The 24,564-nt window shown below is 54.8% G+C and overlaps 11 protein-coding genes across 11 annotated transcripts; 8 read left to right on the top strand and 3 right to left on the bottom strand.

Moving 5' to 3' along the window:
* Positions 1-271: 271 nt before the first annotated feature.
* On the top strand, positions 272-2,374 carry A1O7_06435 (uncharacterized protein; the record flags this gene model as incomplete). Its single annotated transcript, XM_007760437.1, has 1 exon — positions 272-2,374. The coding sequence occupies one exon, from the start codon at positions 272-274 to the stop codon at positions 2,372-2,374; it is 2,103 nt and encodes a 700-aa protein (XP_007758627.1).
* A 406-nt stretch (positions 2,375-2,780) lies between these two features.
* On the bottom strand, positions 2,781-5,465 carry A1O7_06436 (uncharacterized protein; the record flags this gene model as incomplete). Its single annotated transcript, XM_007760438.1, has 1 exon — positions 2,781-5,465. One exon carries the CDS (start codon positions 5,463-5,465, stop codon positions 2,781-2,783), a length of 2,685 nt encoding a protein of 894 aa, XP_007758628.1.
* Positions 5,466-5,670: 205 nt separating this feature from the next.
* A1O7_06437 (uncharacterized protein) lies at positions 5,671-7,791 on the top strand (the record flags this gene model as incomplete). The annotated part of the gene is made up of 1 exon (XM_007760439.1): positions 5,671-7,791. The coding sequence occupies one exon, from the start codon at positions 5,671-5,673 to the stop codon at positions 7,789-7,791; it is 2,121 nt and encodes a 706-aa protein (XP_007758629.1).
* A 1,204-nt stretch (positions 7,792-8,995) lies between these two features.
* On the bottom strand, positions 8,996-9,965 carry A1O7_06438 (uncharacterized protein; the record flags this gene model as incomplete). Its single annotated transcript, XM_007760440.1, has 2 exons — positions 8,996-9,895; positions 9,945-9,965. The coding sequence occupies 2 exons, from the start codon at positions 9,963-9,965 to the stop codon at positions 8,996-8,998; spliced, it is 921 nt and encodes a 306-aa protein (XP_007758630.1).
* A 444-nt stretch (positions 9,966-10,409) lies between these two features.
* Positions 10,410-12,049, top strand: A1O7_06439 (alpha-1,2-mannosyltransferase; the record flags this gene model as incomplete). The annotated part of the gene is made up of 2 exons (XM_007760441.1): positions 10,410-10,708; positions 10,759-12,049. 2 exons carry the CDS (start codon positions 10,410-10,412, stop codon positions 12,047-12,049), a joined length of 1,590 nt encoding a protein of 529 aa, XP_007758631.1.
* A 412-nt stretch (positions 12,050-12,461) lies between these two features.
* Positions 12,462-13,037, top strand: A1O7_06440 (SUMO-conjugating enzyme ubc9; the record flags this gene model as incomplete). Its single annotated transcript, XM_007760442.1, has 3 exons — positions 12,462-12,496; positions 12,549-12,733; positions 12,784-13,037. The coding sequence occupies 3 exons, from the start codon at positions 12,462-12,464 to the stop codon at positions 13,035-13,037; spliced, it is 474 nt and encodes a 157-aa protein (XP_007758632.1).
* A 1,226-nt stretch (positions 13,038-14,263) lies between these two features.
* Positions 14,264-16,149, top strand: A1O7_06441 (asparagine synthetase [glutamine-hydrolyzing] 2; the record flags this gene model as incomplete). The annotated part of the gene is made up of 2 exons (XM_007760443.1): positions 14,264-14,289; positions 14,382-16,149. 2 exons carry the CDS (start codon positions 14,264-14,266, stop codon positions 16,147-16,149), a joined length of 1,794 nt encoding a protein of 597 aa, XP_007758633.1.
* A 552-nt stretch (positions 16,150-16,701) lies between these two features.
* Positions 16,702-17,872, top strand: A1O7_06442 (voltage-dependent anion channel protein 1; the record flags this gene model as incomplete). The annotated part of the gene is made up of 6 exons (XM_007760444.1): positions 16,702-16,752; positions 16,809-16,882; positions 16,945-16,993; positions 17,054-17,084; positions 17,144-17,646; positions 17,723-17,872. 6 exons carry the CDS (start codon positions 16,702-16,704, stop codon positions 17,870-17,872), a joined length of 858 nt encoding a protein of 285 aa, XP_007758634.1.
* Positions 17,873-18,468: 596 nt separating this feature from the next.
* On the bottom strand, positions 18,469-19,200 carry A1O7_06443 (uncharacterized protein; the record flags this gene model as incomplete). Its single annotated transcript, XM_007760445.1, has 1 exon — positions 18,469-19,200. One exon carries the CDS (start codon positions 19,198-19,200, stop codon positions 18,469-18,471), a length of 732 nt encoding a protein of 243 aa, XP_007758635.1.
* A 472-nt stretch (positions 19,201-19,672) lies between these two features.
* On the top strand, positions 19,673-21,022 carry A1O7_06444 (methionyl aminopeptidase; the record flags this gene model as incomplete). Its single annotated transcript, XM_007760446.1, has 1 exon — positions 19,673-21,022. The coding sequence occupies one exon, from the start codon at positions 19,673-19,675 to the stop codon at positions 21,020-21,022; it is 1,350 nt and encodes a 449-aa protein (XP_007758636.1).
* A 568-nt stretch (positions 21,023-21,590) lies between these two features.
* A1O7_06445 (chorismate synthase) lies at positions 21,591-22,925 on the top strand (the record flags this gene model as incomplete). The annotated part of the gene is made up of 2 exons (XM_007760447.1): positions 21,591-21,987; positions 22,042-22,925. The coding sequence occupies 2 exons, from the start codon at positions 21,591-21,593 to the stop codon at positions 22,923-22,925; spliced, it is 1,281 nt and encodes a 426-aa protein (XP_007758637.1).
* Between the last annotated feature and the right edge of the window lie 1,639 nt (positions 22,926-24,564).

Here is a 24,564-nt window from a genome sequence, read left to right on the forward strand (position 1 = left end):
TGTTGGGCCCTTCGTGCTGCCAGACTCCTCCCGGAATTCCGCGACTCGTACTGTGATGGAGCATTTGCTACATCATCTACCGCCTCGAACCCTCCGAGCGGAGATCAGAGACGCTGCCCACGGACCCTTGCAAGTGACTGACTGGTCTTTGCGCGATAGGCTCTACGGAACCTGTCCTCCTGCCAAACCACGGATCCTGTGGCTTGGACACGACCATGTGCAATCATCCTATCTCTACAGCCCGGGCTTTGAGCCGCTTCCGATGACCGTGATGTTTAGAGACTTATATGGCACTGACTGGGATACAGAGAATACGCTCAGCAGCCGTGACATTCATCGCGCTCACCCATCGCTGACGGACCTCAGTGTGTCTGATGCGGCTGCAGCCACCGCTGCATTCATACAGTCGTGGCTCTACTTTGGCCTCCTCGAAGCCATCTGTGGCAGAGCAATATCCGTTTCGTACTTGACCAGACCCGATACTGACAGCCGGAACTGGATGTACAGTCGGAATCTGGGGGTATTGCTTGCAGCTTGGAGGCGGGCGCTAGATGCAGTCGACGATGAAGTCCGGGAAGCCATCCTTCACGAAGCACGCGATTGTGCCACCTTGGCAAGCACCATTCTGCACGAAATCCTCAAGGAATCCACCAAATCCGACTTTCGGGAGCTTCGGACCCTGATTCTGGAGGTCGAGCCTTGCCTTTCTGCTCTCCATGAGGCCATTGTTGCTTTTGTGGAGAGAGAGTTGCGCATGGAAGTCAGGTCGTTCGGGAGCATCGAAGCAGAACCGTTCGAGGCCCCACGGTCGTATTCAGAAAGCCTTGTCGCGAAAGGATGGTGCCGATTTGTCGTCGCTAGCGCGGAGGTCGCAATGTCACCATCCCTTCTGCGTTGCGTAGCCGCAGCTAACTTCGAGGAGAGCGCGGGAGGACATGAACACTGTACAGCAGAACAGTGCAGAAGAAACCATGTCGAGCTCTCGACATATAAACCTCTACACATTGCTCCGGACTGCCAGTGTGCCTTTGTTAAGCCGTCAATCAGATCCATCCGGGCCATCCTGGACGCGAGACAAATCCCCGTTGTGCAGCTCAGCCAGAACAGCGGCACTCTCGAGGTGGGTGCTGTTGATCTCGACGATCCACGTGCCGACTACATTGCCTTCTCTCACGTATGGGCTGATGGCCTGGGCAGCAGCACTGAAGCCGGCCTTCCTCGTTGCCAGCTCTTGCGATTGGACGACTTGGCTGGCCAACGACTGAGCTTCGGTAGATGGTTCTGGATTGACGGCCTTCTCGTCCCTCATAAGGAACCGTATCGCGGAAAGGCTATTGAAATGATGAAAGAGACATATCGGAATGCCACGGGAGTCATAGTGCTGGACAGTAGCCTCCGCTCCCACTCCGTATCAGCATCGCCACTCGAACTTGGCTGGGCAGTCTTTGCCTCTGGGTGGTTCGGGCGACTTTGGACGTATCAGGAGGGGTTCCTCCCACCCTGGCTCGACATGGAATTACAGGACGGATTGCTGGATTTGTACGTGCTGATTCAACGACTGTACAAATCCTACTTCGACCACTCGGCCAGTCCATTTCCCAACGTGTTCCTCCGCGATCTTCTGGCTATCCTCCAAAAGGCGCGGCCTCTGGATCGCGCGGCGCGAGCACGGTTCGATTCACGGCCAAAGGTCAGGCGCATCGTGGATGTCTTCAACGCATTGACCAGGAGGAGGACCAGTCGTGCTAACGATCAGCTTCTCATCATGGGTCTGCTGCTCGACATTGACGTTCGTGGACTCATGAAAGAAGAGGGTGCCCGTAGATGGACTCACTTCTACCTCAGTCTCGGAGAGATCCCCTGGACGGTCGTGTTCGATCGTCGGCCGAAGATGGAGAATTGCCCGTTCCGATGGGCTCCTGCTAGTTGGATCAGCCCCGGGCGAGACGTCTGGCTCCATTACGACGATGCACTAGGTACGATCTCTGACCAAGGCTTGAGCGTCCGGCTCAGCGTCTTGTCTCTAGAGCGAGCCCGCCACACCAACGTATCTGCGCTTTTCCTGGAAGTGCACGATTTTCGGTATGAGCTGAGTCGATCGAGCCCAAGTCCATCTTCGAAACTGGACAGGTTCAACACAGTGTTTGTGCGTTACTTCATGCACGAATCGCCACAGGAGAGCCTCAGGAAGAACAACAGCCTGTTGCTGGACGTTGGGCTGGGGTTGTCACAAGACTCGGATGACCCCCCGCTACAGCACGACTTTTCCCCTGGTTGGCAGATTCACCTTATGACGGAACAAAGAGACGACAGTATGGCGCCTATCGAGACCGTCCAAGCAGAATGGATCGAGAAAGATTTTTGCTTTACATAGAGTCTGCGAGCCACTGCGAAGATCCCAGCGAGAAGACGAAGTAACAAGCCTTTATGTGGGCAAGCGCACCACAACGTGGACCTGCAGGCGATGTCGGGGGAGAGGAAATCTTATCCCGAAAAGGCGCTGAGGACCAGGTTCATACCGATGACGAAGATGCTTAGCAAGCTTAGGCACGACGAAGTCAATACTATACTGAGCTTATCCTGCCCCGGACCCGGACTCGAAACCAGACAGTGGTGAAGGCAAGAAGTTCGATGGGCGTCTCGTCTCGATGGACTGGTTCCATTATTAGGCACAGCGCGAAGTCTTGTGGATGTCTCTGGTGAAGAACGCAGTACCACCCAGCACATGGCATCTATCTTCGACTATCAAGCACAGCTGGACCTCTTTTCCGCAACAAGTGCTATGCGGAACTCGCCATTGCGTCCCTAATTTTCCTCTCTACATCCTCACCAGCACGCTGCCTGACCATCCTTACGATCCAGTCTTGCTGTCTGTTGGGTAACATCGTCAGTCGCTCCATGTAATTTCTCAGCGCTTCGGGATCCGCAGGCCTGTCCTGTAAGCCCGTCAGACCTGCAGTGAGGAGCCAGCGTTGGAGACGTTGCGGATCCGACAATTCTTGGTCCTGCGCCGAAGCCGAGGGGACCTGGATATTGGTGGATGGTGCTTGAGGGGCTGTAGCTCGTTGCGAGGACGGTCCAAAATTCTGGGACGGCGTCGTCAAATGGATGGAATTGTCATCTTCATCGTCGGAATCGACGTGTCGAAGGATCCCGCGACTGGCAGGTAATGGGCGTCGCCGCGTTGGCCGCGGGCCTTCTTCATCGTCATCGTCTGCATCTTCAACCATGGCTACGTGCAATGGCTGAGGTGCAGATGCGGCTGCCGTGTCCGATTCAGAAATACTCTCCAAGTCGGGCATACTGTCGCTGTGGTCGTTGTCATCCTGCGTAGAATTCTCGCTGTCCATCTGGAGGTAGTAATCACGCCCGTCAGCAAGACCCAGTCCAGCAGCTGTGATACCCTCGCCCAGATCTTGGCCCTCTGCGTCCTCGATTTGCATCTGCAAAAACTCCTCAATCATCTCAGGAGGGATACCCCCACCAAGCTCTTCTTGAAGTCCCCGAAGCGCAGCTTGTCCTTCGGACTCGCCGAGCGCGTCAGTCGCGGTGGCAGGGGTGTTGAACCAGTTCATGATGCGGGTGAGCAGACTTCCTGCCGTGCCGGCTGTGGCACCTGCGGCGTTGAAGATGGTTTGCATTGTTGCGTCCACTCCCCGCGGACCAGAACCAGGCGCTCGAGCTACGAAGTCAGATTGTGAGTCTGGCGGAGGGAGCACATCGGAGGAAGAGGTAGGCATGGTGGTGAATTTGCGTGGGAGAAGAGCGATTAACTCCGGAATCTCGAGTAGCATGATATGCCGGGCTTCCTCGAGCGAGATCTCCAGCTTGGGAGCTTCTGGAGCTGCGGAGATGGCGTCACCGTAATGAGGTAGAGTCTCTGCGACCTCACCTAGGAGGCTGATTGTTTCAGGGGTATTCCACAGGTCTTTTGCGCGGTTGACGTAGAGTTGAGTGTAGAGTTTCTCTGCTTCAGTGGTGGGAAGTTTCGCCCATAGAGTCTTCGGCAAAGGTGAGATGTCGAGTGCCGACGCTAGCGCGGAGAGAATGTATGGGTACTTGTGCATTGCTATGGCCAGGCAATTGCGAGCGTCCCGGGGTTGGCCAGACCGCAGATACGCCAGAGCCAACGAGATCTGGATGTTGGGCAAGAAATCCCAAGCCTGGCCGTATGCGTCATCTGAGCACAGCGCAATGAGTTGAGTATGCTGACGGCCTCTGAGGGCGAGTTGATCGATCATTAGAGTAACACCATAGGGATCCGTCAGCGGGTTGAGCTGGAGGAGGATTTTTGCCCATTCGTATGCAGTGCGCCACGTGCCCCTCATTTCGAGGTTCTTGATGTGCCGCCAGATTGCGAGGTACAGTTCCCGGTTGGCCGGCTTATCGAACGATACACGAGCAGTACCACTTCGCAACGCGGCCGGAAATGTACTGTGTACTGACTTGCCGAAGGAGAATAATGCTCGCTCGACCAGATCCCCAGCCACAGCGTGGTCGCCCTGGTGTTTGGCGATTTCCGAGACTTGTAGCAGCGTAGCGATGTGGTAAGGATACATTGACAAGAGGCCGATCATTCGTTGGGGATCCATCATCTCGACTGCCATACGGAAGTGTCCTTGTGTTTCGCGGTAAACATTGTTGTGTACGATGTTATATCGCTTTTCGGTGGTGTCCATTGATTCAAACTCGGATTTCACAAATTCCATGCTCAACCCACCACTATTCGCCAGGGGCCATTCCTCTTTCCCCTGGGCGAACACATTTCGTCTATGCGCCAGAGCCCCCAATTCTTTGCCTCTACTCGCCGTGGAATATCTCCCAGTCAGCGCAGTGGCTAGATCGACACCACCTTGCTGTTGATTCTGTTCGCGACGACGCTGATTACGGGGCGATGAGCGGGACTCCTGACCCTCCAAGGCGATACTGCCAAATAGACTCTTCATTTCATTGACCGGGTTAAGATTGTGGGCGTCGACTGCAAGTAGTTTTGTGGCTCTTGATTCCCAGCTAGGTGTGTTTGGGGCGTCTGATAGCGCAGCCTGTCTCCGGCCATTCTGTGCGGCTAAGGCCTTGAGTGCCCGATCAACCTCGTCTTCAGATTCTTCCTTCTGCTCCTCCGCTCCCTCGGCCTTAGACTTTCCCTTTTTCTTCGGCTTCTTCTTTTTCTTCCTTGACTTGGTAGGCGGAGGTGGTGAGGGATCGGAAGAGGGCTTGGTCTCGGACTTCGCGGAGGGTTCTTGTTGCACTATCGACATCTCGTTATCCTCACCTGCTTCTTCTTCCTCTTCAGCGCCATCCAGCATGTCAAAAGCATTCTTTGGGCGAGACGGTGCAGAGACGGGTTCTGCCACATCGTCTTCCTCCTCTGACTCTTCGGCTCCTTCATAGGCCTTTTTGGCGGCTTCGACCTGTCGTTGCAACTCCTGCTCCCGCTGAAGTTTACGGAGCGCTCGAGAAGACATTATGTCTGATCTTCAATGGTCTGGAGAGATATGACAACGCAACGTCGTGGTGCTTGCAGAGCAGAACCAACCATATAATGAGCCGCGCGGATAAGTTCGTCCACCATGAGAACCCGCGGGCTGACGAATGACGTTTGCCAAGAAACGGATCTTCAAGTCACACTCCGATTGGCTCGTTGGGATCTGCCCTCAGCCTCGTGGCGAGATGATGATCGTCAGGGCGTCGTCAAGGCTCAAGAGCACAAATCCAGCATTCATTACTCCTGTTTCGGCAACTCAATCCCTTCTCAATGCCGTTGTCCTGAAACCCATCTCCCACTTTCCCTTACCGGACCTCTCAATGCGTCGAGCCGCTCTTTTCGCGCTCCGCTCGGCCCGACGCTCTGCGCTTCGCAAGATAATCACGAAGTCATCCTCCTCGTCCTTCGCGGGCCCGAACCATGTCATAGCATCCTCCGCCAATGTCCACACATCCTCCCTCATTCGAAAATACAGTACGTCCCGACCGCCGTTCCAGTCTCCTATGCGTGTCCCCAGGATACCCCTCCTCTTCGTCGGATCGCTAGGCGCCATTGGGGCATGGTATGCTTACAGAGGTGATGGGCCAGACCATCTTCTTAAGGCCCAACCATCGTCGGTCTCCCCCCAACTCACGAGAAGTTCGAGTACGGCAGCAGATACCGCTTCTCCTACTGCAGGATCTGCGGATCAAGTCCCAGTCGCAGCAGGTCACGAGCCTAATCGGAAAGCATTGGTGGTAGATAACGACCAGTTCTTCACTGGCAGCATTGTCGGCGAAGGCCCTTTGGCTAAGGACACAGATGACTACGGTCGGAAGGTCCTCGAGATGATGACACCGGAGCAAGCCACTGAAAGACTGCGGAAAAATGAACAATCTTTCCTGGTAGGCCGAGGCCGTGGGGTGGTTCGCTATGACATGGTCCAACTGCCCAGCAACGACCCCATCGAAGATGACCACGCCGAAAAGATCGTGGAAGTCCCCAACACCGTCGCTGCAACGTCAGATAACGCAGCATCATCTGACTGGATGTTCTGGGGTGTCTTCGATGGCCACTCCGGCTGGACCACCTCGGCCAAGCTGCGTCAAGTCCTCATCTCCTTCGCCGCGCGCGAACTCAACCGCACATATAAAGCCGCTCTGTCAGACGCAAAATCACCCTTTCCATCCCCCGCCGCCATTGACGCAGCCCTCAAGTCCGCGTTCGTGAAACTAGACAATGAGATCTGTCTCGACAGCGTCAGCAAGTTGAGCAAAAACCCCAGTAAACGCCTCGCAGCGGAGATTCTCGCACCCGCTCTCTCCGGCTCCTGCGCGCTGTTATCCTTCTATGATTCTCAATCAAAGACTCTCCGCGTGGCGTGCACGGGGGACTCGCGCGCTGTATTGGGCCGCCGCAACCCCTCGACGGGCAAATGGTTTGCAACACCACTCTCGGAAGACCAGACGGGCTCCAATCCCAACGAAGAAGCCCGTATGCGCGCTGAACACCCCGGCGAGGACTTTGTCATCCGTGCGGGCCGCGTGCTAGGAAACCTAGAACCCACCCGCGCCTTTGGAGACGCGTTCTACAAGTGGTCACGCGAGACGCAAGAACGGCTCAAGAAGAACTTCTTCGGGCGGACACCGCATAATCTCCTGAAGACTCCGCCCTACGTTACTGCCGAGCCCGTCGTCACGTCCACGTCGATCGAACCGGCCCGGGGCGATTTCCTCGTCATGGCCACAGACGGGCTCTGGGAGATGCTCACAAACGAAGAAGTCGTCGGCCTGGTGGGCCAGTGGATCGAACAGCAGAACAGCCTGGCGTCCAACAACAAACAGGGTGATTCCGCAAACAGCACCTCCGCCTGGCTGACCAGCTGGTTCAAGTCGTCCAATTCAAGCAACAGTCTGCCGGTCGAGAAGGGCGGCAACATGGACAAAACAGGCCGCATTGACAACTCGCACAACCAGGCCAATGCCAATGTGAAGAACGGCGACAAGGACGCTGGGCCCGCGGAGAAACCAATCCGCCAGCAGCAGTGGGATGCGCCCTCTGCGTCGTCACGGTTCGTGGTTGAGGACAAGAATTGCGCGACACACTTGGTCAGGAACGCGTTGGGAGGCAAGGACAAGGACATGGTGTGCGCGCTCTTGACGCTGCCGAGTCCGTACTCGAGACGGTATCGCGACGATTTGACCGTGCAGGTCATTTTCTTCGGCGAGGCCGAGCACGCGGACGGCCGGGTCCTTGTAAACGAGGAGGCCAGTGCGGTGGTCAAAAAGGACAGTGCCACCGGCGACGGGCTGAAGGCGAAGTTGTGAAGTGAGGCGAGGGTGGGAAGTGCGTGCTCTTACGACGAGCAAGAACACGGTGCATGAGGGACAGCCTGATCCGGCGTATTGGAGTGCTTCCTCTTCTCATCTCGTGGGTGGACGAGCCGACTACTCTATACTCCTCCATCTGTTTGAGGCTTGCTCGACGAGCGTGCCGTGCGACTAGATTACGATATTCTATTCATATTTGTGTCCTTAGCTTATAGCGAAGGAATACCCATGCGTGCCATGCTGTGTTTTATACTCGTGCGAGAATGGACAACCTCTTAGAACCCTACAATGTAGAAGCCAGGGTTGGAGCGAATTCGCCTAAGCAGCATGGGCACCACATTTTGGCAGCTACTGTGAATTAAGCCGCATTTGGGGTTCTGATCCAGCATCTAGTGATAGCGTCTAAGGAAAAGTAGAGGATCTGCGTTCTGGGTTGTACGAAGATTTCGATCTCTTCCGCCAGTCTCGAGGTCAGCGTAATATCTCATAGTCGATTCCTCGGGACATCGTCCCAGCTGTCCCTGACAGAATGGATCCTCAAACAGGCATATCATCCTCCTGCTCATTGCTATACCCAGTCTCCGCCGAAGGTTCTATCTAATTGTACGAGTGTTTGGTCCAGAGGTGTAGCGCGGCTTTAAAGAACGCTAGCAAATTGTTCGAAATTTTGCGCAGACGATCTGTACCACGATTTTCGAAGCCTTCGCAGGTTCACAGACGAGGAAGTCGTTGAAACGTTGACTCTCCACCTGTATCCGTTAGGTCTTTATGTCCTTGTGCGGGTTGGGACTCAGATCTGAGCTTGAAGATCATTGTGTCCTTGGGGGCCAAATTGTGAGATTGACTCTCCTAGAACATGTGTGGTGTCGTTGTGGTGACTTTCTCCAGAGTAATGTTTCCATCAAGGAACGACCTCAGTCGTGCTATTCTTTGCACTTACACGGCCTAAAGACATAGCAAACCATGATTGGAGGACAAACATCCTTAACCTCGCGGAGGCGCGGAGGGTGGACCTTCCCCAGGGTGTAGTTTGTCTTCGGATGGGCGACTTGCCCGGGTTTCAATTTCGGGACCAGATTTTGGTATTCCAGATCGAATCCATCCTCAAAGTACCAGAGCTCCGCAGCTTGGGTCAGGCTCTTGGATCAGTGCTCGTAGGACACCCGTCGAATAGATGGCCATCCTGGCAGACTGGCTAGCCTTACTTCTCACCCTTTAGCTTTGCCATCCTTGCTCTCAAAGGAGGCATGCGCTTGTTGGTCCCAAGCAGGCGGGCAAGCAAAGGCCGCTGCACAAGTTGAGTGCCCGTGATAGTGATGAGGTAAAGCACAAGCGCTGTAGCCATATCGGTGCGGATTATGGCAAAAGTGAAAAAGGCAGGCATCGCAAGCAGACCGTAGCTAAGGGTTTTAGAGAACAGTGCCCACCGTTCTCGCTTCGGGTCGGCCATGGCAGGTGATGGTCGTCGGAGGGCGTCTTTCACCCTCAACCACACACTAAAGGTGGACAAAGTGCCATAAGCCATGGGAAGGATATATAGCGGGTCTCCGGAAACGAGACTGGGGATCCAGAACAGAGATTCAGTATCGAAGCCTGGCTCGATATGTCCAAGTTGCGTGTCGATGTTGCTGGTGGCCCTGCCGAAGAAACCGTAGATGAGTGAGACGATATCTCTCTCATCGCCCGCCATGCGCCGGACGCAATTCATGCTCAGGACCCACAAAGGAATGAACGAAACGGCCAGTACAGGCTCAACCCAGCTCGGTAGATATTTGTTGTGCTCTTGTATGGCTTTCCTTCTAGCTTTCAATTGCTCGACCACCCAGGCTTCTGCTTTCTTCGCATCTGCTTCCCTGCCCTGGGGAAACTTGATTCTTGCTGTTTCTTGATATGCGTTTCGCCAGGCAGATGTAAGTTGCATCGCGGTCTCTCTCGGTCTCCGTGCTCGTTGTGTCAAATACTGGATGGGCAGCCAGCACGTGCGGATCACGGTGGCACCCAGGGGGATGGTCAGATACCATGGCAGGCCAGTCTGTGTATGTAGTTCTTGAAAGCCCCAGTGAATGGCTTGAGAGGCCGGTTCAAGCAGGTCGAGTAGAAACTGACCGGACCTCGAGGCGTGGAAGCTGCGCGCGAGAGACGACCTGTACCGAGGGTCGAGACAGGGACATTGTGGCTGATATTTGATTCTTGACGTTCGCAGACATCGAAAAGAGCCACTAGAGAGCATAGTCAGCTAATTGTTGTTGAGGCAAGGGCAAGACAAAGTGTCGAGCGCGTCTCCGATGCACGGACGCGAGGCATGTGCAATGGCACGAGTGGCCATCAGGGTGGCCGTGCTGGTGGGGACGTTTGAACTGTGGGCGACTTGAAGCTGAATGGGTGGTGACTGGGTGGTGACTGGGTGGTGACTGGTTGGTGACTGTGGGCATGGCCAAACGCTGCGTCACCGTTGGCTGATGTACAACAGGATACCTGGCACCCTTTCCACTGACTTTCGAGTTTGGCCTTTGTAGGCGGTAGCTTACACGTTTGCGATTCCTTTCTTCCTCTTGGACCAACAGTATAGGAAGTATGAGCCTCGTTGTCTTTAGGGTTCTTTCGCAGAATTGGCAATGGCCACCTCACGCATCGTGGCTCTGTTGGCGGTCGTTCCACTTTTGCCTTTTGTACTTATCTTGCTACTTCAACTGGGGCTGCGCGCCCTCGGCTGGCATCTACAGGCCAATACTAAAGAGAGGAAGGAAGCAATCGTCAGACGTGTCGAGGCTGAGAGAGCGGCTGTCACAGAACATCAACGTTCCCAAGAAGCGGAAGACGGGTGGGAAAAGATCGAAAAGTCTGGCACGGCTGAGAATGGCCATCCTGTTCCGGATGACTGGAATGGGGTTGTTGGTTTCTTCCATCCCTTTTGGTGGGTCCGATCTCTCAAGCACTGCGGCCAGGACGTCTGACTCTTAGCAGCAACGCTGGCGGAGGAGGTGAAAGAGTGCTCTGGGCTGCTATAGCTGCGACTCAGCGACGGTGGCCTAATGCCATATGCGCCGTCTATACTGGTGACCACGACATTGAGCGAGGGGCCGTGGTCGCCGCTGTCAGAAATCGCTTTGATATCGCCCTTCAAGAGCATTCATTGGTCTTCCTATACCTGTCAAGGCGCAATTTCGTTCTTGCCAGCAACTACCCCTACCTTACGTTATTGGGACAGTCGCTGGGATCTTTGGTCCTAGCATATGACGCCTTTCAGCTTCTAGTTCCGGACACATTCATCGACACCATGGGCTATGCTTTTGCCGTGGCCTTCTGCAAATACCTGTTTCCAAAAGTACCGACAGCAGCGTACGTCCACTATCCGACCATCTCAACCGACATGCTTGAGAGCCTGGACGACACGACTGGTGATAGGGGCATTCACTCCGGTGCTGGGAAGGGTTTGAAGGGTACAGGGAAGAGGTACTACTGGCACGCCTTCGCGAAGCTGTATGGCTTTGTAGGGCGACAAATCGATGTTGTTATGTGCAACTCTACCTGGACGCAAGGTCATATACGGCAACTGTGGAAACCGAAAAAGGCATCGTCATCTTTCGCCACCATCATCTATCCACCTTGCCCTGTGGAGGAACTAGAAAAGAAGATCGATCTGACGCCTGAAGGTGAAAAGCAACGAGGAAACACTGTTCTTTATATCGCCCAGTTTCGGCCGGAGAAGAACCATTCTCTGATCCTTCGAGCATTCGCCAAGTTTTACCATGCGACAAAAGACAAGCCTAAATTGGTGTTGATTGGATCCGTCAGAAGCAGTACGCCGGACGAGAGGCACGTCTACAACCTTCGGCTCGAGGCACGAGAGCTCAAGGTCCAGGATGCCACGACATTCATCTGTGACGCCCCTTTCTCGGTGATCCTCGACCATCTCAGGACATCGAGTATCGGCACAAATGGAATGTACGCTGAGCATTTCGGAATTGGAAATGTCGAGGGACTAGCGGCGGGACTGGTTCCCGTGGTCCATAACAGCGGTGGGCCCAAGCTGGACATTGTGGTGCCTTTCCAGGGTCTCCCAATTGGCTTTCTGGCGGACACCGACGATGACTATGCTGCCGCGTATGCTCGGGTGGCAGCTATGAGCGCACAAGAGAGGCTTGAGATGAGATTGAGAGGTCGAGCCAGCACGAAACGATTCACCGAGGAAGCCTTTGCCCGGAAATGGGTGGCAGAAATGGAGACCTTGGTTGGGATGCAGAAGTCAAGATGAGGCAAACTCGTTTCTCGCTAGGAGAAGACTAATGTCACATGAACAATACACCGATGATACCCTGTTAGCTTTTGCGAGATCTCTTCTTGAACAATGATATCTTTGCGTTAGATGCAAGCTTGCTACTGCCTGAAAGTCTCAGGTGTGGTGACAAGGCGGGGAACCGTCTGACCTTCCTCATCAGGACATACTGAGCTGAATATCCCGAGGATTTTCCGAGCGATCTTCGCCACAGCCTCTCAGCCTTACCTTTGAGTTGCCTCAGTCGCAACTCGTTCTTTTGTCACTTTTGCTCTTTGACAAGGCTTTCACACAGGATCCCCCGTCAATATAAACTTACCTGCCCTCTTACGAAAAGAAACTTCCTTACCTCTCTCCCTTCGCCCGTCTAGCCGTCCTACAGCCACCCATCATGTCGCTCTGTCTCAATCGCCTACAGGAAGAAAGGTACGAAGCGCATAATGGGAGCCAAGTTTCTTTCACTGATACTCGATTGCAGGAAGCAATGGCGGAAAGATCATCCTTTTGGCTTTTTCGCGAAACCCGTAAGGGGTGCAAACGGTGTGATAGACCTCAAGAACTGGGAAGTCGGAATACCAGGAAGGGAGAAGACAATCTGGGAAGGCGGGTTATTCAAGTTGAACCTCACCTTCCCAGACGAATATCCTACCAAACCTCCAAAATGTACGCCATGTCACATGCGCTTCTGAAGATGGAGAGCTGACCCGTTCTAGGCCGATTCACCCCTCCGCTATTCCACCCTAATGTCTACCCATCCGGCACCGTTTGTCTCTCGATCCTAAACGAGGAGGAGGGTTGGAAACCTGCAATCACCATCAAGCAGATCCTCTTGGGCATCCAAGACCTCCTAAACGACCCCAACCCGGAGTCGCCCGCACAGGCTGATGCATACAACCTATTCAAGAAAGACCGGGCCGCATATGAGAAGAAGATAAAGAGCGTCGTCAAAGAGAACCCCGCACCTTGAGATTGTATGGGCCATACCGAAGTGGGTTTGCGACGAGCATTAGTGAGAGAATGATGAACTGGCACACAGTCGACAAGCGACGATTGCGTCCAATGATGAGCATGTGGATTTCAAGCGCGGCGTCTGGCAACGGACGTGAATTACAGTCGCAGTTTGCAGGCGGGGACATTGTGGAACATTCGAGCTAGAGGATATGTCAGTGTGCAGTTTGCAGAGGGAGTTCGCAGGACTCAGGAGGCACAGGAACTCCACGGTCGACACTCCACGTGTTACTTTTCGTCAGCGGGAAGATGAGCCTTTTTTCCCAAAGGCTTTGCTTTTGTGGATACGCGCTTGGTTGGGCATTCCTGCATGGGTAAAGACCACAGGGCGATCTTGCCTCTGGGGTGTTTCGAAGGAGTCCGATCGTAACCCCCACGCTAGGCGCAGCCGCCACGCTCGAGGGGCTGAATTAGAAAGTGCGGGGACGGATATATGCATCTCATGATAGGCATTCCGTCAGGTCCAGCGCAAGTCAAAGAACCAACAGGCGTTTCTACCCACCACTAATCTTCGGGTTCTTATGTGATGCTCGTAATAAGGGGAGGTCGCGTGCCGAAAATCGGGCCTCCTCTCCCTCGGGATGTGCGGGCGGCCAGGCACGAAAACCCCAACTCTGGTTGTCCATTGCTCAAATCCAAATCACAGCACCGCTCACTGGGCGGGTGAAGTGAAGTGAACGGCGAAGTAAGGAGGGGTTGAATCTTACTTAATGGCCCTTCCGATCCGCTGCTTGTCATGGCTAGCCTCATCATTTTGTCTCTTATCTTTGCCCGAAGTCAAAGCGAGGTCCCGTGGAGAGTCAAGGTGAAGGCTGGACCAAAAGTGCGTTCAACCAAATCCCCGACAGAGAGCACGGGCGACGAGGTCCAACCGGAGCTCTTGCAATTCCGAGGAACTCTGTCATAGTCAGACATTGAGGTGAAGTGAAGTCTTGTCACTAAAAAATCAGCGGCGTTCACTCATGTGAGCAGCCCGGAATTTTCAGCCCTGATATTGAGTCATCCCACGCTCATCTTTTTGCCTCGAAATTTTGGCTCCGAGCGTGGAACTGCTTTTTATTACCTCCCACGCCCGCGCCGCCACACTCCTTTCACATCTTGCATACCTTTCCTCACCCTTCCTCCTGTTGGAAGACCAGGCAACCAGAACGTCGTGGGCAGCAGCGTGGGAATTCGTGGGCAGTCATGTGTGGAATCTTCGCCTGCCACGGGTGAGTGGTGCCCTTCGTGTCTCGTTGCCGAGCCCTGTCCGAGATCGGCGCGTTCGCAAACAGAATGAGCTGCTAACTCAATTTGCTCCCAGTCATCCGTCCATTGCAACCTTCAAGAACACCGCTCTTCACTGCGTCAAATGCCTACGACATCGTGGCCCTGACTGGTCTGGAAACTGGTCAGGCAATAACACCATCCTCTGCCATGAGCGCCTCAGCATTGTGGGAGTGGACAGCGGGGCGCAACCCCTGGTCAATGACGAAGGGACGATAGCCTTGGCCGTCAATGGCGAGATCTACAACCACAGAATCCTGCGCAAGCAGTCGAAAGTGCCCTACAGCTTCAAGACCAACAGCGATTGTGAGGTTATAATCCCTCTATACCAGGAACATGACTCAGACGCCCCCAAGCATCTGGACGGCATGTTCTCCTTCGTCCTCTACGACAAGGAACAAGACCGGACAATCGCTGCACGAGACCCAATCGGCATCACCTCGTTCTACCTCGGTCGATCGAGTCAAACACCGGGCGCTGTCTTTTTTGCTTCCGAGCTGAAGGCCCTTGCCCCGGTATGCGACAACATCATCTCATTCCCGCCCGGTCACATCTATGACTCCAAAACGGACAAGATTACCCGATATTTTGAGCCGAGCTGGTGGGATCCTGCAAGAGTCCCCTCCACGCCTGTAGACTATAAGCTGATCAGAAAGACGCTGGAAAAGTCGGTCCTGAAGCGGCTGATGGCCGAAGTCCCATACGGTGTGCTGCTGTCCGGTGGTCTCGACTCGAGCTTGACGGCGTCGATCGCGCAACGAGAGTCTCTGCGTCAGCAATCGATTCTCAAGCGTCGAAGCCAAACCAATGGGGTCAATGGCCATACCAACGGCGAGGTTAACGGCGAAACCAACGGATACCACCCTACGCCAGAGACTGGCACCAAACTTGTGGGTATCGACGATGATGATGAACTGTCGACAGTCACTTTCCTCCCCCAGTTGCACTCTTTCTCCATTGGTTTACCAGATGCGCCCGACACGAAAGCAGCTCTTGAAGTGGCCAAATTCCTGGGAACCAAGCACCACGACTTCACGTTCACCATTCAGGAAGGACTGGACGCACTCTCGGACGTCATCTATCACCTTGAAACCTACGATGTCACAACCATCCGCGCATCAACGCCTATGTACCTGCTGTCCAGGAAAATTAAGGCATTGGGCGTGAAGATGGTGCTGAGCGGCGAAGGTAGCGACGAAATCTTTGGAGGTTATTTGTACTTCCACGCCGCTCCGAACAAGGAGGAGTTCCATAGGGAGACCATCAGGAGAGTCAAAAACCTTCATCTGGCCGATTGTCTGCGTGCGAACAAGTCCACATCAGCATGGGGTGTCGAGGCTCGTGTCCCCTTCCTGGACAAGCAATTCCTTGAAGTCGCGATGAATGTCGACCCAGCGGAGAAGATGATCACCAAAGACAGAATCGAGAAGTACATCCTCCGAAAGGCGTTCGACACTTCGGACGAACCTGAAACCAAGCCTTACCTGCCGGATCATATCTTATGGCGTCAGAAGGAGCAGTTCAGTGACGGGGTGGGTTACGGCTGGATCGATGCATTGAAGGACAACGCTGAGATCAACGTGACTGATGAGATGATGGCGAACCCGAAGGCTGAATGGGGCGATGATGTACCGACCAGCAAGGAGGCATATTGGTATCGATTGATGTTTGACGAACATTTCCCGCCCTACTGTGCTTCGACTGTCATGAGGTGGACGCCAACCTGGTCCAAGCAGTCGGATCCCAGTGGGCGAGCGATCGAAACCCACGTCGCAAGATATGGGGAAGACGAAGCCGGATCATGAGCATAGCTAGCATACTGTGCGGAAATTCGTCGTTGGCGGCATTAGCGGAGTTGGCTGGGTCCGTGAGGAGGATGCGGTATGAGCTGTCTTTGACGGGACGAACACTGAAGCTGGGGTACACAACAGGAGGATTGCATGCTGTTCCACACCTAATCGAGCTGTGAAAAGCATTGAATGGGCTCTCCAAAAGCTATATCTCTGACCTGTTTTCGTCCTCGACAGTTAATTCATGGTACATAGTGCAATGCGAAAGAGTAAATAGGTACGTACCCCTGAACAGCCCGGAGGACGCAGGACGCAGGACGAAGGGCAACTTGCCCAAAGGGAGCGTAGACCGGCTGAGGCACCTCCCGCTGAGGGGCCCTGTGATTGGCCGCTTCAGCTATTATACTAGTACAGAAAGAGTTACTGCCAAACATCTCCGAGCCATTTTCTTTGCAAGCTCCGACGTGCAATTGAGCCTCTCTTGCGTTTCGCTTTCTCAATCGCTCCTCCTACTCGGCACTTTCTATCTGCATTTCTTTCTAGACGTCACTCTTCAGATCGCCCATCATGCCTGGCATCCCGGTCCCTTTCAGCGACATCGCTAAGCCAGCGAACGATGTGAGATGCCCGACCTCGATGGGATCCTGCTGCTAACGTTGCGACTTGTTCCGCAGCTCCTCAACAAGGATTTCTACCACACTACCGCCGCCAACCTTGAGGTCAAGTCCAAGGCACCGAACGGCGTTGTGTAAGAACCATCCTGTCTCCTGGAGATGGAAACGGTATCTGATTCGAGGCGTGTTGTTACAGCTTCAACGTCAAGGGCAAATCCGCGCACGATGGTCCCATCTCAGGCTCGGTGAGCACCACGATAACAAGAGATCAACTGAGAATATCACATGTTAACGGCCAGGGAAAGATCGAAGGAAAATACACCGACAAGGCAACTGGTAGGACGCCCATGCGCAATCATCCTGATCAACTCCGAGGTGCTGACAAGTGGTAACAGGTCTCGCCCTCACCCAAACTTGGACCACCTCCAACAGCCTCGACACCAAGCTCGAACTCGAAGACAACATCACCAAAGGCCTCAAAGCCGAAGTTCTGACAAACTATCTGCCTGCCAAGTCCACATATGGCGGCAAGCTGAACCTCTTCTACAAGCAACCAAACATCCACACCCGCCTGTTCACGGACCTGTTCAAGGGCCCTACTGCCAGTTTCGACGTCACGCTCGGCCACGAGGGATTTCTGATCGGTGCTGAGGGAGGATATGACGTCGGCAAGGCCGCGATCACAAAGTACGCGCTTGCCGCAGGATACTCCCAGGGTTCGTATGCCGCTGCCATCACGGCGACGAACAACTTGACCGTCTTTTCTGCGAGTTACTACCACAAAGTCAACACCGAAGTTGAGGCCGGTGCCAAGGCGACATGGGACAGCACGGCTGGAAGCAACGTCGGCTTGGAGGTTGCGACCAAGTACAAGCTTGATCCCAGCTCTTTCGCCAAGGTAAGCCGCAAATAACACCCCCGGTCGTCCCGTTCCCATAAAGTGCAAGTACTGATGCAGGTATGTGTGCATATAGGCCAAGATCAACGACCGCGGTATCGCCGCCCTGGCATACAATGTCAAGCTCGGCACCGGCGTAACTCTCGGCCTGGGCGCATCTCTCGACACGCAGAACCTCAACCAGGCCGCTCACAAAGTTGGCGCAAGCTTCACGTTCGAGGGATAAATCTCATGTCTGAAGATACCTTAAGGGGACAGTGGTGCAACATCTTGCGCGCATCAGGGAGGACAGGAGCTCAGTTGACAATTTGCATCGCGTCAACCACCAATTCGTGTAGGATGTAGTGGGCAGAAAGGGGAGAGCACGACTCCGTGCCTTTTGCATGTACAGAAGAAGTTTCCCAAGTAGAGCCAGCTAAGCATTGAGCGTGACAGTAATCCCAACTCGTCAGCTTAGTCTTCCGTCTTAACCCCCATCCCATAGCTTCGCCTGCGTGTCTTTGACGGCCGAAGCGAGGAGGTCTAATGGAGTTTGTTCTAGTAAGTACCCCATACGAGCTGGGCAAAGTGTGCATGCACCGATTTCCAACCGACGACGGATAGATTTGCCGTGTCTCATGACTGTCTGTCTGTCTCTATAACCCTTCTAAGCATCTGGTCTCTGGTCTCTGGTCTCTGGTCTCGGCTGCTCAAGTACCGCGCTGCATGCAGTCGACCCTTCTATGGATCTGGCTCTGACCTCAGGCCGCTCCAGTTCCGATTGCATGCAGTCGACGTGGTTCACGCACTAAGCGTCTACACCGACAGCAGAGGTATGTATTGCTAGCCTTTCGTCCACTCATTCTTCGCCGAATCCCTCCTACTCCCGTCCGCGCGAGTCAACCCGCCCCCACGAGGCGTGCTCGCCATCTTCAAGACGAGCGTGCCGATCCCGACACTCAACGCAATGATGCCGCTCACCACAACGAACCGGGCCCAGAAGTTATCCTCCTCGACGGCGGCCTGCGCGGCTGCGAGTTCGGCCTGCCGCCGACTCATGCGCCGGTAGTCCTCATGCGTCTGGGTCTTGAAGGTCGGGCGGGAATCAAACGCCGCGTTTGGGTCGTCGGAGAAGGCGCCCGCGTCGAATGTGCCGCCGCCACCACCACCACCACCGCCGCCGCCGGCAGCATATTCCTGGTCTGCTCCTGCTGAAGCCCGCGCGTCCTGCTGTTTATTCCGCGCGGCGGAGGCGCCGCCATGTGCGTAGAACGAGGGCGGCGGCCCCTTGAACACGCTCCGTCTCTTGCTCAGGCCCGAGGGGGGCCTATGTCCGGCGTATGTGCCTGACCTGCTGCCCCCGCGGCCGTGCCGGTCCCGGTCCTGCTGCTGCTGTGCGCGCATGACGTCGCGGTCGTAGCGTTTCCGCTTGTCCGGGTCCGCGAGGACGGAGTAGCTTTCGCTTATCTGCGCGAAGCGGTCGGCGGCGCTGGGGTCCTGGCGGTTCACGTCCGGGTGGGTTTCCTTGGAGAGGATGTAGAATTGCCGTTTCAGCTCGGATTTGGTGGCGTGCATGGGCAGTTTCAGCACTTCGTAGTGGTTCGGAGGTGCGGCGTTACCGGTCTGCTGTTCGAGGCGGCGGGTTTGAGAGAAGGGACGAGGGTGACCCCGTGCGGCCGCTCGAACGAGGCATGTTGAGAAAGCAGTGCTGGTGGTGGTGGTGGCGAGAGGGAGGGGAAGGGTCGCGTGCGAGGGGCGACGGGTGGCAGAGAGGGAGATGGAGGCTGGGCGAAGGATCATGCCTCATACTTGGTGATTTTTGCGTTTGTATGAGAAGTGAAGCTCTGAAGGAGGCGCGGATAAAGACTGAATTAGTTGGGACACCGGTGACGTCTTTTACTCGACCTTGCAGTCACTGACTTCGAACTTGACTATTGCTCCGCAGTTTTACCGCTGCGGTGCCGGGCGTGGGTAGGCAGTTTTCGTATTGCAGCCTTGCCCAACCACATCTTCGTTTGTCACAATCGAGTCGTACACGTCCGCCAACATGGCGGCAAAGACGGCAGACGAGCTCTCGAAGCTGGCCTTGAACGGCACTGCCACCAAGCAAAACCCACACACCAAGGGCACGAACGGTGTCAACGGTCACCTCTCGGATCAGGGCGACTCGGACGATGACAAGGACGACGATGCCCCGGTGAATGGCGGCGCTGCGGACGGGGCTGCCAGTGGAGCCGCAAAGAAGAAGAAAAAGAAGAAGCCAAAGAAGAAGAAGACGACGCCGAAAGTCCAGTCTGATCCGCCCCGGGTGCCACTGAAGGATCTTTTTCCGGGCGGCACATATCCCGTCGGCGAAGAAGTGGATTACAAGAATCACAATGCATATCGTACTACCAGCGAAGAGAAGCGCCACCTGGACCGGACCAGGCACGACTTCCTCCAGGAATACCGCCAGGGCGCCGAGGTGCACCGGCAGGTGCGCAAGTGGGCGCAGGCCAACATCAAGCCGGGCATGACGCTGACCGAAATTGCCGAGGGCATTGAGGATGGCACCCGTGCCTTGACGGGTCATTGGGGCCTGGAGGAAGGAGACAACATCAAAGGCGGAGTGGGCTTTCCCACGGGCTTGAGCATCAACCACATCGCCGCCCACTACACGCCGAATGCAGGCAACAAGTGGATTCTGGCCGAGCAGGACGTCATGAAGGTTGACTTTGGAGTCCATATCAACGGGCGCATTGTCGACTCGGCATTCACCCTGGCGTTTGACCCGAAGTACGACAATTTGTTGGCTGCGGTCAAAGACGCGACGAACACCGGCATACGCGAAGCGGGCATCGACGTGCGCGTCGGTGATATCGGCGCCGCGATCCAAGAAGCTATGGAATCATACGAAGTCGAGCTTGACGGCAAGACGTATCCCGTTAAATCCATCAAGAATCTGAACGGACATGATATCATCCAACACAGCATCCACGGCGGCAAATCCGTGCCCATTGTCAAGTCAAACGACCAGACCAAGATGGAAGAAGGGGAAATCTTTGCCATCGAGACGTTCGGTTCTACCGGTCGTGGATACGTCACGGATGATCTGGAGGTGTCGCACTACGCTTTGCGTCCCGACGCGCCGAATGTGCCGCTTCGTGTTCAATCTGCGCGGAATCTGTTGAATGTCATCAAGAAGAATTTTGGCACTCTTCCTTTCGCTCGAAGATACTTGGATAGGTTGGGTCAGGAAAAGTATTTGCTGGGGTTGAACAACTTGGTTAGCTCCGGAATTGTGGAGGCATATCCGCCGCTTGTGGACATCAAGGGCAGTTACACGGCTCAGTTTGAGCACACAATCTTGTTGAGACCTACCGTCAAGGAGGTGGTCAGCCGTGGTGACGATTATTGATGCGGTGAGCAGTTGCCAAGGACGGAATCGTTCAGTCGCTCGATACTTGGGGAGTATAGAGCTTATTCACTTGTTATGAAGCAATGAAAATGAAATGATGGGAGTCATGGGGACCTCCAGGACAAATCACATAGGTAGCATGGTACGTAGTAGTTTGATTGTTCAAGTGCTGCCGTTGAATAGTACACTCACAAGACGAGGCTGACCTACTTTCTGCAAGGCTGCGACTCGGTCCAGCTTCCTGATTGGTTCCGCGCCATTGATTTTTTCCTCGAATTCCTCCGATACACGGAGCAAGAACTATGTTCGTGATCTGGGCGGATCAGATCTTTGCCGTCTGTACAGGTTAGACCAAAATCATATATCTAGACTTGTCGTCTCTCCGCCCCCCGTATCACGCAATTTTTGACAGTGCACTGATTGTTGCCTCACTTCCTAGGAGGTGATCCCCCATCTGACCACCGTTGGAGTCCGAGTCACCACTATCTTGTATAAATTCTTGGACTGGAGGACTGAATCCTGCGCCTCTGAATTCGCCTTGCCTACTGTCAAGGTTGGCTCCATCAACATGTCGACTTGGGGTAGTTATTTCCGGGTGACCACCTATGGCGAGTCGCATTGCCGTTCTGTTGGCTGTATTGTCGATGGGTGTCCTCCCGGGCTCCAACTTGCTGAGAATGACATCCAACCACAGATGACTCGGCGGCGGCCGGGGCAGTCAGCACTTACTACACCTCGGAATGAAAAGGACCGGGTGGAGATCCATTCTGGGACAGAGTTTGGAGTCACGCTGGGAACCCCGATTATGTTGATGGTGAAGAATGAGGATCAGAGACCGAAGGATTACGGAAGCGGGACCATGGACATGTATCCTCGGCCTAGCCACGCTGATTTCACCTACCTGGAAAAGTACGGCGTCAAGGCAAGCTCGGGCGGTGGCAGGAGTAGTGCGAGAGAGACAATAGGTAAGGCGTTGACCTTCGTCACATCATGGCTGCATCCCCTGACCTAGAGCGCAGGACGAGTTGCAGCTGGTGCGATCGCAGAGAAATATCTATCACTTTCTCACGGCGTTGAGATCGTGGCGTTCGTCTCGTCGGTTGGATCGGAGCACCTCTTCCCACCCACGGCAACTCATCCGTCGCCCGCCACCAATCCAGCCTTCCTCTCACTCCTCTCCCGGATCACACGACAAGAAGTCGACTCCTTCGTCCCTGTGCGGTGTCCGGAAAAGTCTGCTACAGAGCGAATGACGAAGGTGATAGAGAAATTCCGCGATGCCTCAGACAGCATTGGTGGCACAGTAACCTGCGTCATCCGCAATTGTCCGATCGGCCTAGGGGAACCGTGCTTCGACAAGTTGGAGGCAGAATTGGCACATGCCATGTTGAGCATACCTGCTACGAAAGGGTTCGAGATTGGGTCAGGTTTCGGTGGCTGCGAGGTTCCTGGCTCGGTACACAACGACGCATTTATTGCCGCTCCCGAGGTCGCTCCGGGCGAACAGACTCCCACCTCGAAGCGGAAACTGACGACCAAGACGAACAACTCTGGGGGAATCCAGGGCGGTATCTCGAACGGCCAGGACATCTACTTCCGAGTGGCCTTCAAGCCACCTGCAACCATTGGACAGGCGCAACAAACAGCCACTTTCGACGGCGAAGAAGGCACCCTGGAAGCCAAAGGGCGGCATGACCCCTGTGTTGTCCCCAGGGCTGTGCCCATTGTCGAGGCCATGTCCGCTTTGGTGCTTATGGATGCGCTACTTGCACAGCAAGCGAGAGAGACCGCTCGAGCTCACCTTCCGCCCTTAAAGGCTATGTTGCCAGTGAAGGGCACCGGCACGTCAGCGGATCCTGAGAAAGTGCTGAATGGCAGTGCACTTCTAGGTGCACACGATTGATGGGGGCAGTGTACAACAGGCCAGACAAAAATTGGCCCAGGGAGGTAATGCCATCAAAAGATCTAGAGCAGCAACATCTGCAAACCAAAAATGATAGACTGTGCTTGCTCGGGCTAGGAAAATTGCCTCGCATATGGCTAACCCTTGACATCCCAACCTCGAATCCATCCGACGCAGCCTCACGTCAGGATCATCTAGCTAGGTCTGCCTTGTCCAGCCTAGTTCTATAGGGTGCATACGCGTAGCACGGTTCCGCCAGAATTGTTTCGCGCGCGCCATGACTTGTGGCTGACGCCACCTCGGTCACCAACAGGAAGTTGCGGGATCATGCCTCTCTTCCACTATTGAACATCATCCCGGTCCTGACCAACCGTCATCTCGCAAAGTTGTATCATCTCTCAGATTCACACCCTTTTCTCGACACAACAACAGCAGTGATGCCGGCATGTGCATGTCTCTTCATACTCGCGGCATCGTCGACCCATCGTCTCCGGTAAGGCTGGCAGGGATAATCAGCTGTTTCCACCCCCTGAGGTGGACGCCACAAGCTGCGAGTGTGCGTCAGGCTGTAACAGTCCCACCAGCGCTTGACTCGACATGCGAGGTGGCCGTCCTGTAGGTCGACACCCTGCTGCTCCTGCTCCTGCTCCTTTTGTGCGCAGGAAAGAACCGAAGTCAAACAATATGTCTCAGGCTGTCAGGCTGACACCGTATCTGGCCGTCTTGAGCACCGACCTCAACTTCATGATCACGATTGATCAAGTTCCAGGAAGGCGGCGCAGCTCGCGAGACACGCGTTGGCAGTCCATTTTGAGCGGTCCTAGAACCGACGAAGCTAGGTATCGCACGAGCTCCGTAAAAGCGGTCACCCACAAGGCGACCAAGACGCCATACTGGTCAGTCGTACGTCCTCCTGTCCTACCATTTTCGTGATGTCTACGACATCTCTGGTCTAGCGTCCATGGCTGGCCTTCAATATCACGTTTTGTTCCACGTCGAACAGATGGCATCGTCAGAAGGGTATCGTTGGAACCGCTGGCCTGGTCAGAAGGGCTGTGTCGAGGCACCGTCATTGGGGACGCCGTCTCGGTGAGGCTCATGGCCTGGGTCTACAAGAATGGACGCGATCCCTCATGTGGTTACTGCTTCGGGACTACAGTAGAAAGCTATAAGAACGGCCTGACACCCTACTCTTACTGACAGTATTCTCACACATCGGACATAGATTTCATCAATGACTACTTCCAAGCGTTCTCATATCTCAAAGATCAAAGTGTGTGCGTGGCTAACCCGAGCCAAGCACGACTCTAGCCATACTGTTGAAGTCGCGAGTCTCCCTCAATCACCACCAGGTCCATCCGAATTAGACGCCTTAAGCGCTTCTCTGACCATCTCCAGCCAAGAATTCATGGCCCCTCCCACTCAGCGTCCCATGCCAACAACTCCCACACCGGTACGTCACGCAGGAATTGCCGTCGGAAATGGTCCAGACACGCCCCCTTCTGGACGTATCACTGGAAACTATTCGAGGACATCCTTTCGCCAACGTCTCGACTCTTCGACAACTCTCTCTCCCGGAGTCGTCGGCGAACAACCTCGAACAACTCCTACTCATGGCCGTGTCATCGGCGAACAACCT

This window comes from Cladophialophora yegresii (assembly GCF_000585515.1).
Source record: "Cladophialophora yegresii CBS 114405 chromosome Unknown aczIN-supercont1.4, whole genome shotgun sequence".
NCBI lineage: Eukaryota > Fungi > Ascomycota > Eurotiomycetes > Chaetothyriales > Herpotrichiellaceae > Cladophialophora > Cladophialophora yegresii.